At 44.3% G+C, this 15,288-nt stretch overlaps 1 protein-coding gene across 1 annotated transcript in view; it reads right to left on the reverse strand.

Moving 5' to 3' along the window:
* Positions 1–12,826: 12,826 nt before the first annotated feature.
* LOC116523931 (TBC1 domain family member 24-like) overlaps positions 12,827–15,288 on the reverse strand; it is a 29,282-nt gene continuing 26,820 nt past the window's right edge. The window contains exon 7 of the mRNA XM_032239024.1: positions 12,827–12,972. Coding sequence (XP_032094915.1) covers positions 12,827–12,972 — 146 coding nt within the window. The remainder of the gene's footprint in view (positions 12,973–15,288) is intronic.

Genomic DNA, 15,288 nt, shown 5'->3' on the forward strand with positions numbered 1-15,288 from the left:
GAAGCTTTTTAGAGTTCTCTGTGAGCAACTAGCTCAGTCTGACAGAGCTCTGGCTTTTCAAGAGAGGAGGGCAGGACAGGGAGAAGCAGAGTTGAAATCGTCTCTGAAACAGCTGGAAAAGGTGCATGTGGGGAGGGGGCAGGAATTCAAAAAGTTTGATCGGAAGGCAGCAGGGGAAGGGGCGGTATGGCAGAGGAGCGGCTTTCAAGCCTTTGGAAAATATATCCAATCCAACTTCTGTGTTTGTGTTTGAGAGTGAGTGAATGAGAGAGGGATCCAAGTTCTCTGTGTGCGTGTGTCTGTTTGAGAGAGGGGGAGGGAGGGAGAGAGGGAGGAAGGAGGGGGAGGGAGAAGAAAAAAATGGGAAAACTTATTTTGCAAGGGGGAAAAATGTTGTCGCTTTAAATCAGAACTGAGCATGCCTGGCTGTGGAATTCTGGGAGTTGAAGTCCACAAGTCTAAAAAGTGCCTCACCAGCCCTAAAGCTGACCGCACGTCACTGGTTTACTTACTTTTGTTTCATTGGGTAAACCAAAATTAATTGGGATTATGTTAAAATGCTGAACCAGAATCATTTAACATTAAACCAGAATCAAACCAATCACTTAGGTGTTAAGGCAGATTGTGGACCATCTGTGGTACAAAACCAGTTTGCTTCCTTATGGTTTATTGCACACATTATGTATTTTATTGGATTTAGAGGTTGCCCAATTCCCAGCAAATCTGGCAGCTTATGTTTCACAAGTGGGAAACAATAAAATGAAAGAAAAGGGAATTTACTTCTGGAAAACAAAACTAACAGGCTCTTCAGTTAGCTTGACTTCAGCCCTAAGAGCTAAGCCAGGTTTTCAAATACTTGCACAGCAGCTGACAGGAGGAAACTCTTGATCTTCCAGGATGATACTGTTTTAGAAGGCAGATGCTACAATAGAGAAATTCCTGAATCCTAATATATGGCATGGTTTAATTGAAGCATGGCCACTTGGCCCAATCATATTGGTTGCACAGAATCTGATGAAGTTAGACAATCCCTTGAATAATGTTCTCTCTAGGTGAATTGCATCCTTAACCCACTAACAATCAGTGGGACTCATAAAGCAGCAGGTACTCATAGGCATAGCATGGCACACTCATTGCAGCCCATTCCTCTATATTTTGGACCATCTGTAGCTTCTCAATGGTCTTCAAGGGCAGTTGATATAGCACACCATGCAAAGATATAAACATGGTTTACAAACCACAGCAAAACCAGAACCATTATGTATGTATGTATGTATGTATGTATGTATGTATGTATGTATGTATGGATTGATTGATTGATTGATTGTGTTATATTTATTTTCTGCCCATCTCATTTAAAATGACTGAATGGTTTACAGCATAATAAATATTAAAAGCATTCAAATTATCAGATAAAAAATGACAAAACAGGCAAAATAAAACCATTACATGATAGTGTATAGTGAATGAAATCATTATAAAATAAAATCATTATATTATCATTACATTATAGCTTAGAAGAACCACTACCCAAGCATACAGAACATATTTTGTCTTGAAATAGGGATGGTAAATCTCTGGCTTCCTCTAGAAGCTATTCTCAAAAAAAACAGCAGCTGGAACATATATCTTCCAGAAGCAGGGGTGAAATTCAGCAGGTTCTGGAGATCCGGTAGCAGAAATTTTGAGTAGTTTGGAGAACCCGCAAATGCCACCTCTGACTGGCCTCAGAGTGGGATGGGAATGGGAATTTTGCAGTATCCTTCCCCTGCCACGCCCACCAAGCCACACCCACAGAACCAGTAGTAAAAAAAAAAGAATTTCACCATTGTCCAGAAGTACTAGGTCTACAGCTTCCAAAGCTCTAATTCATTGCTGGTCTTGGTTGTTTGTCTCTAAAAGGAATTTCTGTTCCGTTGCTTCCTTTTACTGTAAGTTTCCCCACCACCCCAAAATATATCTCTATATATATATACTTAGCGTAATATTTCAAAAGCTATTCTGTGCTTTTCTAGCTGGCTAGCCATAAAACCCTTTTACATGAATTCATCATTTTTCTCAGGCTCAGGAGGTCACCTGCAGAACCTCTGGAGCAGGATTCCCCAGATCAATGCCATGCGCTCCTACCTAATGCACCTTAGGACTTTGGGGCCTGCTGCAGCTTCTGAGGCTCGCCATATTGATCAAGCTCTAAATAGACCACCTTGGTCAAGCTGCTGTTTTCTCCATATTTTTAGCAATCTTCTCAAAGGGGAAGGTCAGCATGAAATGTTCATAGGAGCTGCACGGAGTTTTATCAGAGGGTTGCTAATGGGAACTTAGAAGGTAGCAAAGCACTTTGCTGGGCTCTTAACTATACTTAACGCTCAGGAAGAAGATACCCTTGGCTTTTTTCTATTCACATGACAATAAGCACTCATATGGAAGGAATGGTTTGCCCTGAATCGCTGTATGCTGTATCTTCCCGTCTTCGCTTGCTCTCTTTTTCTTTCTCTCCTGCTTCCATTCAGCTCCCCTCCCTCCCAGCAACAATGGGAGAGAGAATCAAGTCCTCCTTTTGATTTGACTGTCCTACTTTTGGGTAAACTGCCACTTCTTGCCTTTCCTAAGGCAGGGCAGGCATCCAATTGTGCTATCTTTGTTAAATGCTGGCATATGCCTGTGCCTGTGCCCTACTTTATGAAAGCATTTGGACCTGTTCAAATGAAGGGAACATTTTTGCCTCAGGAATCTCTGCATGCTTTGAAGAATCTGAATTTCTCATCTCTTCTCTGACCAGGCCTTGGAACTATTATTAGGAGTTGATGTCTTGATCAATTGATGATTCATTCAAAGTGACATTGGAGGCTGACTGGGCAGGACTCTGTTTCCCCTGTTTAGTTCCTCTGCTTGTCAAATGAGCATAAGAAGCCTTGGTTGCTTTGTCAGAGCAAATGGTTTTGAAATGCAACAGACCCAAGGAGAGCATAATATTGTTCCTTTCATCCATGATTTGTTTGTTAGCATTGATGCTAAGGAAAGAAAGTCATAAAAGAACAGCAGTGAGTGACAGCTGACAGCAACAGGTGGTTATATTTATGACAAAATGCAAATTGTAGAGGGCCATTTGGTACATGTTTTAAGATCCACTTTGGTCTAGTGGTGAAGGCACTAGGCTAGAAAACAGGAGGTTGTGAATTCTAGTCGTTTTGACAGGAATGAAGTCAGCTGGGTGATCTTGAGCCAGTCCTTCTCTCTCAGCCCTAGAAAGGAGGCAATGGCAAATGAAATTGTGCTGAGAAAAATTGCAGGAACTTCTCCAGGCAATTGTCAGGAGTGGAGAAGGAAAAGAAGAAAGAGAAGGAGAGATAAAGTGGTAAACATTACATGGAGGGAGAGAGATTAAAAATACCTCCTCCCCCCAATTGAGGCATTGGAGATGACATTGCTTAGATTTCTTTCCTATTCAGTTGTCCCAACCTGTCTGAGCTCAGTGCTCACTGAATTAAAAGAAGATGTTGCTGTTATCAACCAGGTGTTTTAATTTAGAAACTGTTTTCTGAACATTCCAACTGTACTTTTTTTTTAAATCACTCATCAGCCAGCCTACAGAAGGGCCCAATACTGTGCATTTAGAAAGATCCATATAGTATTCATTGTCAGGACTAAGGCTATTTAGGGTTTACCCCCTATCTCTGAGTTAAGGTGCCCACCCACATCCTTGTATCATCACAAAATGGACCCGATTAAATATGTTGTCCATGTTACCAATACCTAGCCTACTTCTATTGCCTCTATTTTAAGTCACTGAATATTCTTACCGTTATCTTGTTGCTTATTGCTACAGGCATGCTAATTGGGGGTTTTCCCCCTTCTGGTTTTGCTTTCATCTCTTTTTAGTATATTGACTGCAAGAACATCAATCTTCTAGTCATTGCCAGAGGAATGGAATGGGTCTCACTTCAAGACTCTGCCCTGGCTGGAGGCAGTTGATGGGGCGGGGGGGGGGTGCTGCCAAATTGGTCTGTGGATTCCAGCTGCTGCTCCCTGCTTGCTGATCAGGTGTTTGGAAGCCAGCAGCAGCAGAAAAGTGATGGAGGAAAAAAAAGTGCCTTCAAATCAGTTTTGACTCCTGACAATTGCCCCCTGCCCTTTTCTTGGCAGCTTTTTTCAGCAGTGGGTTACCAGCCCCTCCTTCCTGGGGATGAGAAAAGTGAAAAGCCCAGAAAGCTGGTTTTGTGACCAATGCCGGAACAGAATTCCATCTCCTAGACCAGTGATGGGCAACCTTTTTGGCGTGGTGTGTCAAAAATCGGCAAAAAATCGAGCATAACTCGCGTTGTGTGTCACTTCGACAAAAACATAATTTTGCGCAATTTATAGTTTAAACTACAAAAATGTATAATTGCAATATATAATTGTATTTAATAAACTAAAAACAAATTATTTAATATACCTGCTTAGTAACTTCTTTGTTCATCAGTCGATTTCATATGTTGCCCTTGATATTATTGAACTTGTTTGGGGTGCCGTGAACCAGGGCTGTGGAGTTGGCTGCTTCCAGCTCCACGTCCTCATCAACATGCCGCTCCAGCCCGCCCCAAGAGAACTCAGATATTCTCTTAATAATTGCATCTTTATTCTGCATATCGTGAAATAGAACTGGCGCACATCTTAGGAGAGTTTCTTTAATAAATTCTCCCTCATTAAGCGCTTTTGCATGCTGAGCTATGGAGTGAGCAATGCTCAAACTTGCAGAGTTTAAATTTGTACAGCCTTTCATAAATAAACAGCGCACTGTTCCCGCGCTCCTCTCCTGCGGGTCCTCCCTCGCCGCGCTGATGACGTGTGTGCGCACGGCATGCACGCCTTACCAGCAGCCCCTGCGCTCAGAAAGGGGCGGCGGCGATACAGTAAGTGAGTGTGGGTGGGGGAGATCACACGTCCCGCTCCCCCCGTTCCTCCAGCACAGATTCTTTCATCCTCGGCGGCCGTGCAGGAGCCGAGGATGAATCGCATGAAATCCTGTGCGTGTCACCCCAAATGGCTACGCGTGTCAGCACTGACACGCGTGTCATAGGTTCGCCATCACTGTCCTAGACCAAAGTAGCTCTCAGCAGTGAAAAGGTGTGTTTGCGAATGTGTTAAAAATGATCCCTCCCAAGTATCAAATGCATTAGACATGCCATTGATTCTACCTATGTTCCTTAGGTTAGTTTGTCTTCTCCTCTTCCCAGGCTCCATTTGGATAACTGCAAACCTAAAATAATGTGAAATCATGGAATACCAGGAAAGACACCTGAGTAGATCTGGCCTTAGAGAGGAAGGAGGCAGATCCTGCCATGCTTAATCAGTGAACTAGGTCTCTGACTAACTATTAGATAGCTAGTCCCTTCTTTCAAGGGATGGGGGCATGGGTGTGTTTCTGCCAGTTCTAACCTCTTCTATAGAAGAGATTCCACAAATCTACAATGCCATTTGGAACCGGCTCAAGCTCCCTCCCCCTGCCCATCTGCACATCATCAAGATGAAGAGCGAGAGGAGGAATTCTGGGAGTTGAAGTCCACAAGTCTCAAAGCTGTTAAGTTTAAACACCCCTGGGTTTCTTTCTAAAGGGTTAGGGGTGCAAGGGACTTGTAACTTGACAACTTTAAGACTTGCATGCTTCAAATGCCAGAGTTTCTGAGCCAACATTTTGGTTGCTAAGCAAAAGCATTGTTAAGTGAGTTTCACCACATTTTACAAGTTGGCCACGCCCACCCAATCACATGACTGCTAAGCCACTCCCACTAAGTCACATGGCTGGCAATCCACTCCTACCCGTTCACATGGCCGGCAAGCCACTCCCACCCGGTCACATGGCTGGCAAGCCACTCCCACAAAGCAGACCACACCTACAGAAGAGGTTCTAAAAAAAGTTTGGATTGAAACTGACAAATATAGAGAAAATGGCAAATATGCCTCAAACATTGTAATTGTTAATATGAGGGGAAGAACAATAATTAAATACATGGTAAAATTATAGGCATTAATGTCTTTATCTTTGTTTGGACCAGTACATATAAGGATACTCAAAAGGCCAAGTTAAAACTCTCAGGCCAAAATATTCCTGACTTAAATAGTAGCAGTGTTCCCACAGCACACTTAAAACAGTCACTTAAAGATTTATTGACTGCCTTTGCATAATATGCAAAAATTAGTAATGTTCATGTTGATGTCAGTGGAAACTCAGAAAATGAGTTCATTCAATAACTAAAATATGTCCATTATGTGAGCACATTAATGGAATTTCTGCTCAGTTGTTTCACAATATAAATGATTTTTGTAATCTTTCTGCTCAAGGATGACCATGTTGAGATCATGCCCACTTCTTAGAAAATGAACAGAAATGGATGCTTTATTTGCAGTGACGTGCGGTGAGCTTTATGGCTAGTGAGGCAGCAATTTTTTTAGATTTGTGGACTTCAACTCCAGAATTCCACAGCCAGACATGCTCAGTTCCGTTTTAAAGCGACAGCATTTTCCCCCCTTGCAAAATAAGCTTTCCCATTCTTTTTCTTCTCCCTCCCACCCTTCCTCCCTTTCTCCCTCCCTCCCCCCCTCTCTCAAACAGATGCACGCACACAGAGAAGTTGGATCCCTCTCTCACTCACTTACTCTCAAACAAACACAAACACAGAAGTTGGATTGGATATATTTTCCAATGGCTTGAAAGCAGCTCCTCTGCCATACCTCCCCCATTCCCCTGCTGCCTTCCGATCTGAGCCTTTAATTGCAGGCAAAGGGTGTCTCATTTTGTTTTGCTCGGTTGAGCTTTGGGTTCTTTTTCAGTGGCAGCTTTGCCTGCTCCGGCTCCAGGGTACACAGAAGAGGGCAGGAAGCGTGTTGCGCTCTTCGGCTGGCTGGCTGGTTTGTTTGTCTGGTGGGGTGGGGGAGAAGCGGGGCTCGGCTGGGTAGTAGAGAAAGCTGTTCCTTGCCTTGAGGCTCAGATGTTGCGAGCTGGAGCCTCAGGGACCCGCTGCCACTGGGAGATCTAGGGCGCGTGCTGCTTGGAGCAAGGGAAAGCCGGTGCCTTGTGCCCCAAGCGTGGTTGGCTGCATGGTGGCCTTTCCCTCCCTTTGATGTCCCCCACCAGGACCGCTCGGATGGGCTGAAAGGGACCTCCGCCGGTGACCGCCTCCCCCAGCTCTCATCCCTCAACCAGGCGGCGGCATACTCCTCGGTTCCCTCTCTGTGCCACATGCCGTCCTCAGACTTCCAGCCTCCTTACTTCCCACCCCCATGCCGTCGCGATCTCCTCCCAGCCCAGGTCAGAGCTGCGCCGAGCCCCCCCTCCCCAGCTCAGAAATGGAGAGGGGAATCGAGGCTGTGAATAGGACCTCTTCTCCTCCTTTCTGCTGCTGCCCGCCCACCGCCGAATAATTCTTCCTCACCGAGCATGTCCGGCTGCTGTGGGGAAGACTGCTGCTATGAGATCCTCAGCCGGAGGACCAAATTTGGGGAGTGCCAGCAGGCTCACTTGGGCACTCCGTGCAGAGGCTGCTGCCATTGAGGTGCTCCTTCCATACCCTCCGAAATAACCCACCCAACGTAAGCGTGCCTTCCTCATGGCTCCTCTTGACCAACAAACAATTTCTTTTTCCACAGTCGCTCAACTTCAAACCTGCAAGGCATGATTTGCTGCTCCCAGATCAGGAGGCGGGAGAATCACGTGCCTCCTTTGCATACGGATTTTTTCACCTTTTAACCCTTGCTTACCGTATATACTCGAGTATAAGCCGAGTTTTTCAGCCCACTTTTTGGGCTGAAAAAAGCCGCCTCGGCTTATACTCGAGTCTACAACTGGATCCGGCAGTGCTGTTGCCTGTTGGAGGAGGAGGAGGCGAACCATCCTGCCATCGCCGGCCACCGCTAGCCCCGCCGCTCTTCCCGACCCCTTCCAAGCCCCACAGTCCAGCGGATGGAGCAGCGAAGCCCCGGGGCTTCGCTGCTGCTCCCCGCATTTTCTGCACGGGGATCCCTTGGAGAGGGGATTCCAGTTGCCGGGCAGAGAAGAGCTCTTCTGATGGGACAGGTGAGCTCCGAGTCGGGGCGGCTGCGGAGGCTTCTCCCGCGCCTCGGCTTTGAGGGCTCCATCTCCGCCTACTACCCGTTCCTTTTTGGGGGCAGCCGCCGAAGAGGTCGAGGAAGGAGAGGCGGGCGGGTCGTCAGCCCCCCGGCCGTGCTGCTGTTGCTGCTGTCCCCTTGCCCTGAGGGTGGTGAAGGAGATGCTCGCGTAGGCGGCGCAGAGCAGAGCCGGCCTCAGCGCTCACGCCCTCCAGGGGCTCTGCCGAGGAGCAGCACAAGTTGGGCTGAGAGGACGAGAAGACGCGGTCCAGCACGTGTTTTCGACGCCTCAAGCCGCCCCACCTGGAACCGACGACGACGCCCCCTGCTAACAAGTCCGCCTTGGCCGGCTGCTCCGCGGCGCGACTCCGCGGAAGCGACGATGAGGTGTCCGCACTGCGGCGTTCGGCTCCCGCTTTGCTGCTGCCTTTGCCTTTGCCCCCCAGCTGCAGGCTCCTCCACAGGCGGCTCTGGAAAGACGACGCCGGCTCCCCTTCGCCGGCCTTGCTGCTCCCTGTTGCTGGTGCCGCTCCGGGTTCCTCGGCTGCTGCCATTCTTTTCTCCCCGCCTCCCTCCCTTCGCCTCCGCCGCCGCCTCCGCCTTTTCCACCAACCCCGCCGCCCGTTACCGCTGCAAGTGCGGAGGCAGGAAGAGCAGCAGCGCGCGACGGCGGCGGCGGCGGCTTCAGCCCAGTCCGGCCGAAGGAAGAGGTTGCACTTGTTCGCTATCGCAGCGGGCAACCGCCTCAGGGGCTGGGCCTGGGCGGCTGGAGGGCTCCCGCTCTCGGTGCGTCGGAGGCCGCGAAGAGAGGAGCCGCGGCTCGGAGCATGGCAGGAAGCGCGGAGAGCTACCGAAGTTTCGACGCGCCTGACTTTTCCTGATTAGGAAGGAGGTCGGCTGTCTCCACCGGCCGCGCAGACTCGCTTTGTAGGGGAGGGGTGGGGCACAATAAAAAATGATTATCGGGTGGCGTTGTTAAACACTCGTCCCCCGTCCCCCCCAGCAAAAACAATAAGACCGGAGAAAGTAATATATTATAAGGCAATTGCCAGAGTTAAACTTCATCGACGTGGAAGAACAATGCTTTATGATGTAAATTCGGACTTGTATGAATTTGCAAAAGTTTCTCTTGAGTTGTTTGCCCGCTTCAGAAGGCTAGAAGAAAGAAAATTAAAGGTAAATGCAGCGTGTCTCTCAATATCACTGATCAACCCAAGGGTGCTTTTTCAGGAGGCAACTGGACTTTATTGTTTTTTTCTTTGGAGACGTTTCGTTTCTCACCATTCAGCTCTGACAGGATAGTGGGGAAGTAGGATAGTGGCAGAGCTGAAGAAGCTTCTTGGATGAAACGTCTTCCCAAAAAAACCCAAGAAAGCCCAGTTGTTGCCTGAAAAAGCACCTTTAGGACAACCGTGACCTGGATGACTGACAATCTCTACAGACCCCCGGGGCTTCGCTGCTCCGTCCGCTGGACTGTGGGGCTTGGAAGGGGGTGGGAAGAGCGGCGGGGCTGGCAGTGGCCGGCGATGGCAGGCTGGTTCGCCTCCTCCTCCTCCAACAGCACTGCCGGATATCCGCCCAACGCTGCGGGGGCGCCAGCGGGAGCTTTGGCGGCTTCACCTCAGCCGCAGCGCTGGGCAGCAAATGTGCTGGTGCTGTTGGAGGAGGAGGAGGCGGCGGCAGCAATAGCACCTGAGGACAGGACAAGAAGCAATGGAAACTTGTCAGAAGGAGACTCAAGCTGGAAATAACGAGAAATCTGACAGTAAGAACAATTAAAATCCTAGGAAAATGTCCTTTCATGAAAAATTACTTTTTCAGTTAACTCTGCCTGACATTAGTTGGGCGAACAGAAATATTAGTTGGCCAATTCTAAAAGGGAGCACCAGAAAGAACTTAAAATATTTTTTAAGAGAGCTGGGTTTTTCATTTATATTATATGTATGAACAGAATTAACACAAATTGCAGATACCAATCAAACATAAAGAAAAAAAGGATGAAATAATGCTCATTTTAAAAAACTCAGTGAAAATAAAAACAATATACCAAGAAGGTGGCATACTGGTTGTGATTTGATCTCTTCGTGGGATCCCGGGGATCCCCTATACAAGTATTTTAATATTGCAGACTTGCAGTATTATAAGTCATACTGATATTATAGAACACTTTAATTAAGCGGGTCCCTTGAATAAACATAACTTTGTTTCAAATAACACTGATTTTTTATTTTTGAAATTTACCGTAGCTGCTGCATTTCCCACCCTAGGCTTATACTCGAGTCAATAACTTTTCCAGCTTTTTGGGGTAAAATTAGGTGCCTCGGCTTATATTCGGGTCGGCTTATACTCGAGTATATACGGTAACTCTTAAAAGGTGAAAAATTCCTTATGCAAAGGAGGCCCATAGTTCTCTCACCTCCCCCTACAGTTAACACTAAGCAGACTCAAAGTCACTGTGACTTGGAGTCTAGCAGCAACTACCTTGGCCTTTTTAATTATTTTAAAAATTCTTTCCTTTTCCTCATGAGACTGGTGAGGCCCCGCCTCCCCTGCCTCCAGTGACTGCACGTCCCTGTTTATTTGGATACCATATTTTTCTTGGAGCTCTTCTCTCGACCGTATTTGATGGTTTCCTTTATCAATAGTTATGCCTGGATTGAAATCTTACAACAATGAAGACTTCACAGCCTCAGTGATGACCAGACAGACTGCATCATTGTTATATTGTAGTTCAATTTCTCCTTTTCTGAAAATGTCACCTTGGAATGTATTGATCAGTTATGTGCTCAGTAAATGGCAGAGGAAGCACAAGAACATGAACTACAATTTGAAAAATAAAAATAGACAGCAAACAAATCTTCCAGGGATAAAACAAACAAACAAATGAACAGGAAAGATTCTTGTAACTGCTGAAAGACTAAGCAATTTATTGTGGAATAAACTTTCATGGTCTAGAATTGACTTTCCCTTGGCACCATGTTCAGTTTACAATGCACAAAGTACTGTTTTATTGGATAGACTCTAAAACTTATTATATGTCATGTTCTTCAACAGTCAACATGTTCTAAACATTTACTTGAATAGTCGTGTATACACTGCTACTATATTTTGAATACCAATGATGTTTGCAAGTGTCAGATGGCAGGCATACTATGCTACTCTTTCCTTTAAATGCACATCTCTGACGACAGGAGCCATGTTTGTTCAGCAACATTTATGCATCATTGAAGATTGAAAGAAAACTGAAATATGGAATGACTGGCAGACCCAAAAGGCTAAAGACAATTTCATTTTCTTTCATCTTTAAAGCAGGTGAATTGGGCAGACAGGCTGTGCTGTTTGTGTCTCTAATGTAAAAGCATTAACTCATGAAAGGAAAATTCTATTCTTTTTAAACAGGGAATCTTTTCCTGACATTTCTTAATGTAGTACATGCCAGATGCGATGCTCAGGGGCCATGCTGATAAAAGCATGTAGTCTAAAAATAGCCCATTCAGTTGGATGTCTTAGTTCCTTTGTAAGAGGTTCTCTGGCACCTTCAAAGTATTCTGAAGTCTTGCTGTGACAATAGGGATAAGATCTTAACTCGTTGCCTTGAGTGTAAAGCACAGATTCGGGGTTGCACAGGTGTGTAGAACAAGTTCATAAAAGTTATATCTCATAATAATGCCACTGTATCTTATTTCCTAGGGTCACTTTGCGCCCAGTGCAAAAGTGAACACTTGAGGAAATATTGGAAATGTACTAATAATGTTCCCATTACTAGAATTGTACCAAAGTGCTCAAGTATCTTCAGGGTTGTCAGTGAAGGAGATAGAAACAAAATTAAAATCAACTAATTCTGCAATTATTTGCCGGTTCTTCGAACTACTCAAAATTTACTCTGTTAGTTCCAATGAGCATCAGTTGCCAAGGTACAATATAGGTAGTCCTTGACTTACAACAGTTCACTTAGTGACTGTTTGAAGTTACTGAAAAAAGTGACTTATGACCACTTTTCCCACTTACGATCGTTGCAGCATCCCCATGGTCACATGATTTACATTTGGATGCTTGAGAAATGACTCACAGTTACGATGGTTGCAGGGGTCATGTGATCACCTTTTGCAACCTTCTGACAAGCAAAGTCAATGGGGGAACCAGATTCACTTAACAACTGTGTTCCTGATTTAGCAACTGCAGTGATTCACTTAACAAATGTGGCAAGAAAAGTTGCAAAATGGGGCAAAACTCACTTAACATTTTTTTCACTTAGCAACATACATTTTGGGCTCAATTGTGATCATAAATTGAGGACTACCTGAATATCTTGGTACTGTTCTGCCAATTTGATACCTGACTTCAGCTCTTCTTTAATTCTCTCATAGGACCTTTTCTGCACATTCCACCCACATATTAACATTCTTGGATTATCTCTGGCTTTATACATTTCATCTAATGAGCAGAATAAGCAGGCATACGATCAGTGGGCATTCCATACTTTTTTTTCAAAATTAATGCTTTCAGAATTAATCCTGTCCAAGCAGAACAGTTATACGTAAATGTAAATCATCCAATATGTATTTTGTTATGCTCCAGAGATTCTGGCCAAAAAGACTGTATTAATGGGCAACTACCCAAAATATTTAAACATCTTATCCTGCTGCTTAGATGTCCATCTTTCAATCATCATCTGATGACATGCAGTGCTTTGGAGAGGCATCTTAATGAAAAATGTCCATCCTATGGAGGAAAAGGAAACTCAAGAGTTTTGAAATCCCCAAACTTCCAGTAGCTGGACCTGGAAGTTTTGTTGGCAGAGAGGTGGATTGTCAAATGTTTCACAGTGTTCTGTTCTTCCATGATTCAGATTAGCATCAACATACAGAGCCTGGCCTCCGCCTCCCCCTAAGGGAAAAAAAATCAACATGATTGGTTAAGAAATGTTTCTCACCACCTTATGGAACAGAGTTTTTAGATACTGCCCCTGGTCACTTTCCCTCTTACTTGCATCTAAACAGTTTCTGACTTGAATTGAAGATGGGTGTGTTGTTATACTAGACATGGTACAGTTTTTATATCATCATGGAAAATGATGACTTTATAGATACATGAAAAATGTCTAAAAATGGCAATTTTAGACAAATGGTATAAATTAGACTAGACATAGATAGGTATGTCTAGCCTAGTGAAAAGAAGGACTGGGGGGGGGGGGACATGATAGCATGCCTACAATATTTGAGGGACTCTTACAATGATGAGGGGGGTCAAACTATTTTCCAAAGCATCAAATGGCAAGACACGAGACAATGGTTGAAAACTAACCAGGAGAGAAGCAACCTAGAATTAAGGAGAAATTTCCTAACAGTGAGAGCAAATAACTTGCCTTCCGAAGTTGTAGGTGCTCCATCACTGAAGGCTTTCAAAAAAAAGAAAAAAAAAAAAGACTGGAGAACCATTTATCTGAAATGATATAGGGTTTCCTGCTAGAGCAAGGGATTGGGCTAGAAGACCTCCAATGTCCCTTCCAACTCTATTGTTTTATGTTCTATCTTTGCTAATATAGTCATGTATTGTGGCTATCATGAACAGTACAGTATTCTCTGGATACATGTACTGCAGAACAAGCTGATCAATGACCACCAGTACTACATCATCAATGAGCACAACATTCTTGTTTAGATCAGGCTTATTCTGCAAGGTACATAATAGTCTTTTTGTTGAATATAAGCCACCAAGGTTTATTATTCCATCCATACTAGGTAGTTGGTGTGTGTGTGTGTCTGTGTGTGTGTGTGTGTGTGCATTGTCTTCTATTTCTTACGTTTGCCTGATATCAGTGGATAACTTCTTCATGCTTTGGTTAAGGATTTCAACTAATTAAAATCCTTAACACAAAAACAACCCCTTTCCTCTTATATATCTGTAATTATCTATAGCTATTTATGTACCATCTTTCTGTGAAGAACTCGCCAACAAATAAAAATAAATAAAAATGACACACAACTTATATAATTGTCTGAAAATTGTAAAACAATGTACAAACCACAAAGCCAAGTTTTTAAAAATTGCTTGAAAATGAATTTTAAAACTCAAAAGATATAAATAGTCTTCACAATTAGGGACAGTATTCATAAAAAAATACAACTGGGCAAATTCATCAAAGCTAACTAAGTAATATTGTGAGTTAATATGACATATGAAAACAATTTAGGGGGATTGTAATATGATGAGATGCCCCTGTGAACACCAACATTTTTCAAGCCTGTTCTGCAGAGAACTGAGCCGGTTGCTCTGTAGTTAGCCAGATCCAGGGGCATTTGGAACTTTAAAAGCTAGAGCCAATTAATGAATTGAACTCATAAAATAATTGATGCTGGGCCCCGATCTCAGTGTTATATACTGGTTAGCTTCAGTTTTCACTGACACTCTAAACAATCCACTTTACAGAAAAGACTGAACTTAGTTAATTCTCACTGAATTGTGTTTCTCAACTTCTTTTCTATTTGAAAATTCAAATTGAATGTAGCTTGAGATAAACCTCTTTCATGAGGTTTATGCTGACTCTACCATAAGCAGTAATTTCATGCCACCATGTGGTGCCCAGCAAGTGTTTCACCTTCCTCTCCTTGAACTGACCAGTGTTCTCCCCATCTAGAATCATCTCCTTCTTAGCTACTCCCTTCCCACAGTTACTTTTCACAGCAAGGAAAACAGGCAGGCTGTTGAACAAGCAGCAGTGTGGCCAAGCCAGCATTTAATGAAACTTCAGGAGAGAGCAGGTAAAGCGTGGTGGCACATTGTCATTTGCCAAGAAAGAGAATCTTAAGCTCTGCAAGGTGAGACAAGGAGTAAGGTGGGAGTTCCAGCTAATAAGAAATCACCAAGCACCTAACAAAAAAATCAACGTTAGCTTGCCTGATTTCCTCTGAAGCAGGAGCCACATCAAGAGATAGGCTTTGCATTTGTGCCCCAGAGAACATTTGTATTGCTCTCATTTATAGAAAAGGTATTAATTTTCTTTCACTTCCTCTAATGCTGAATTCAGGTAGAGTCTGCTGGCAAATTTATAAGCAAAGAGTAAGATAAGAGTAGGAGAAAAAAAAGTATTTAAAATAACCAGAAGTCAGCCAAGCAACTCACAACATTAGCTATGTTTAGATTTTGAGACAGACATGCTGGTTCAACACTAGATGAAGGGGAGTAGGTGGAAGCAAGAGCTAG

This window comes from Thamnophis elegans, chromosome 2 (assembly GCF_009769535.1).
Source record: "Thamnophis elegans isolate rThaEle1 chromosome 2, rThaEle1.pri, whole genome shotgun sequence".
NCBI classification, from domain to species: domain Eukaryota; kingdom Metazoa; phylum Chordata; class Lepidosauria; order Squamata; family Colubridae; genus Thamnophis; species Thamnophis elegans.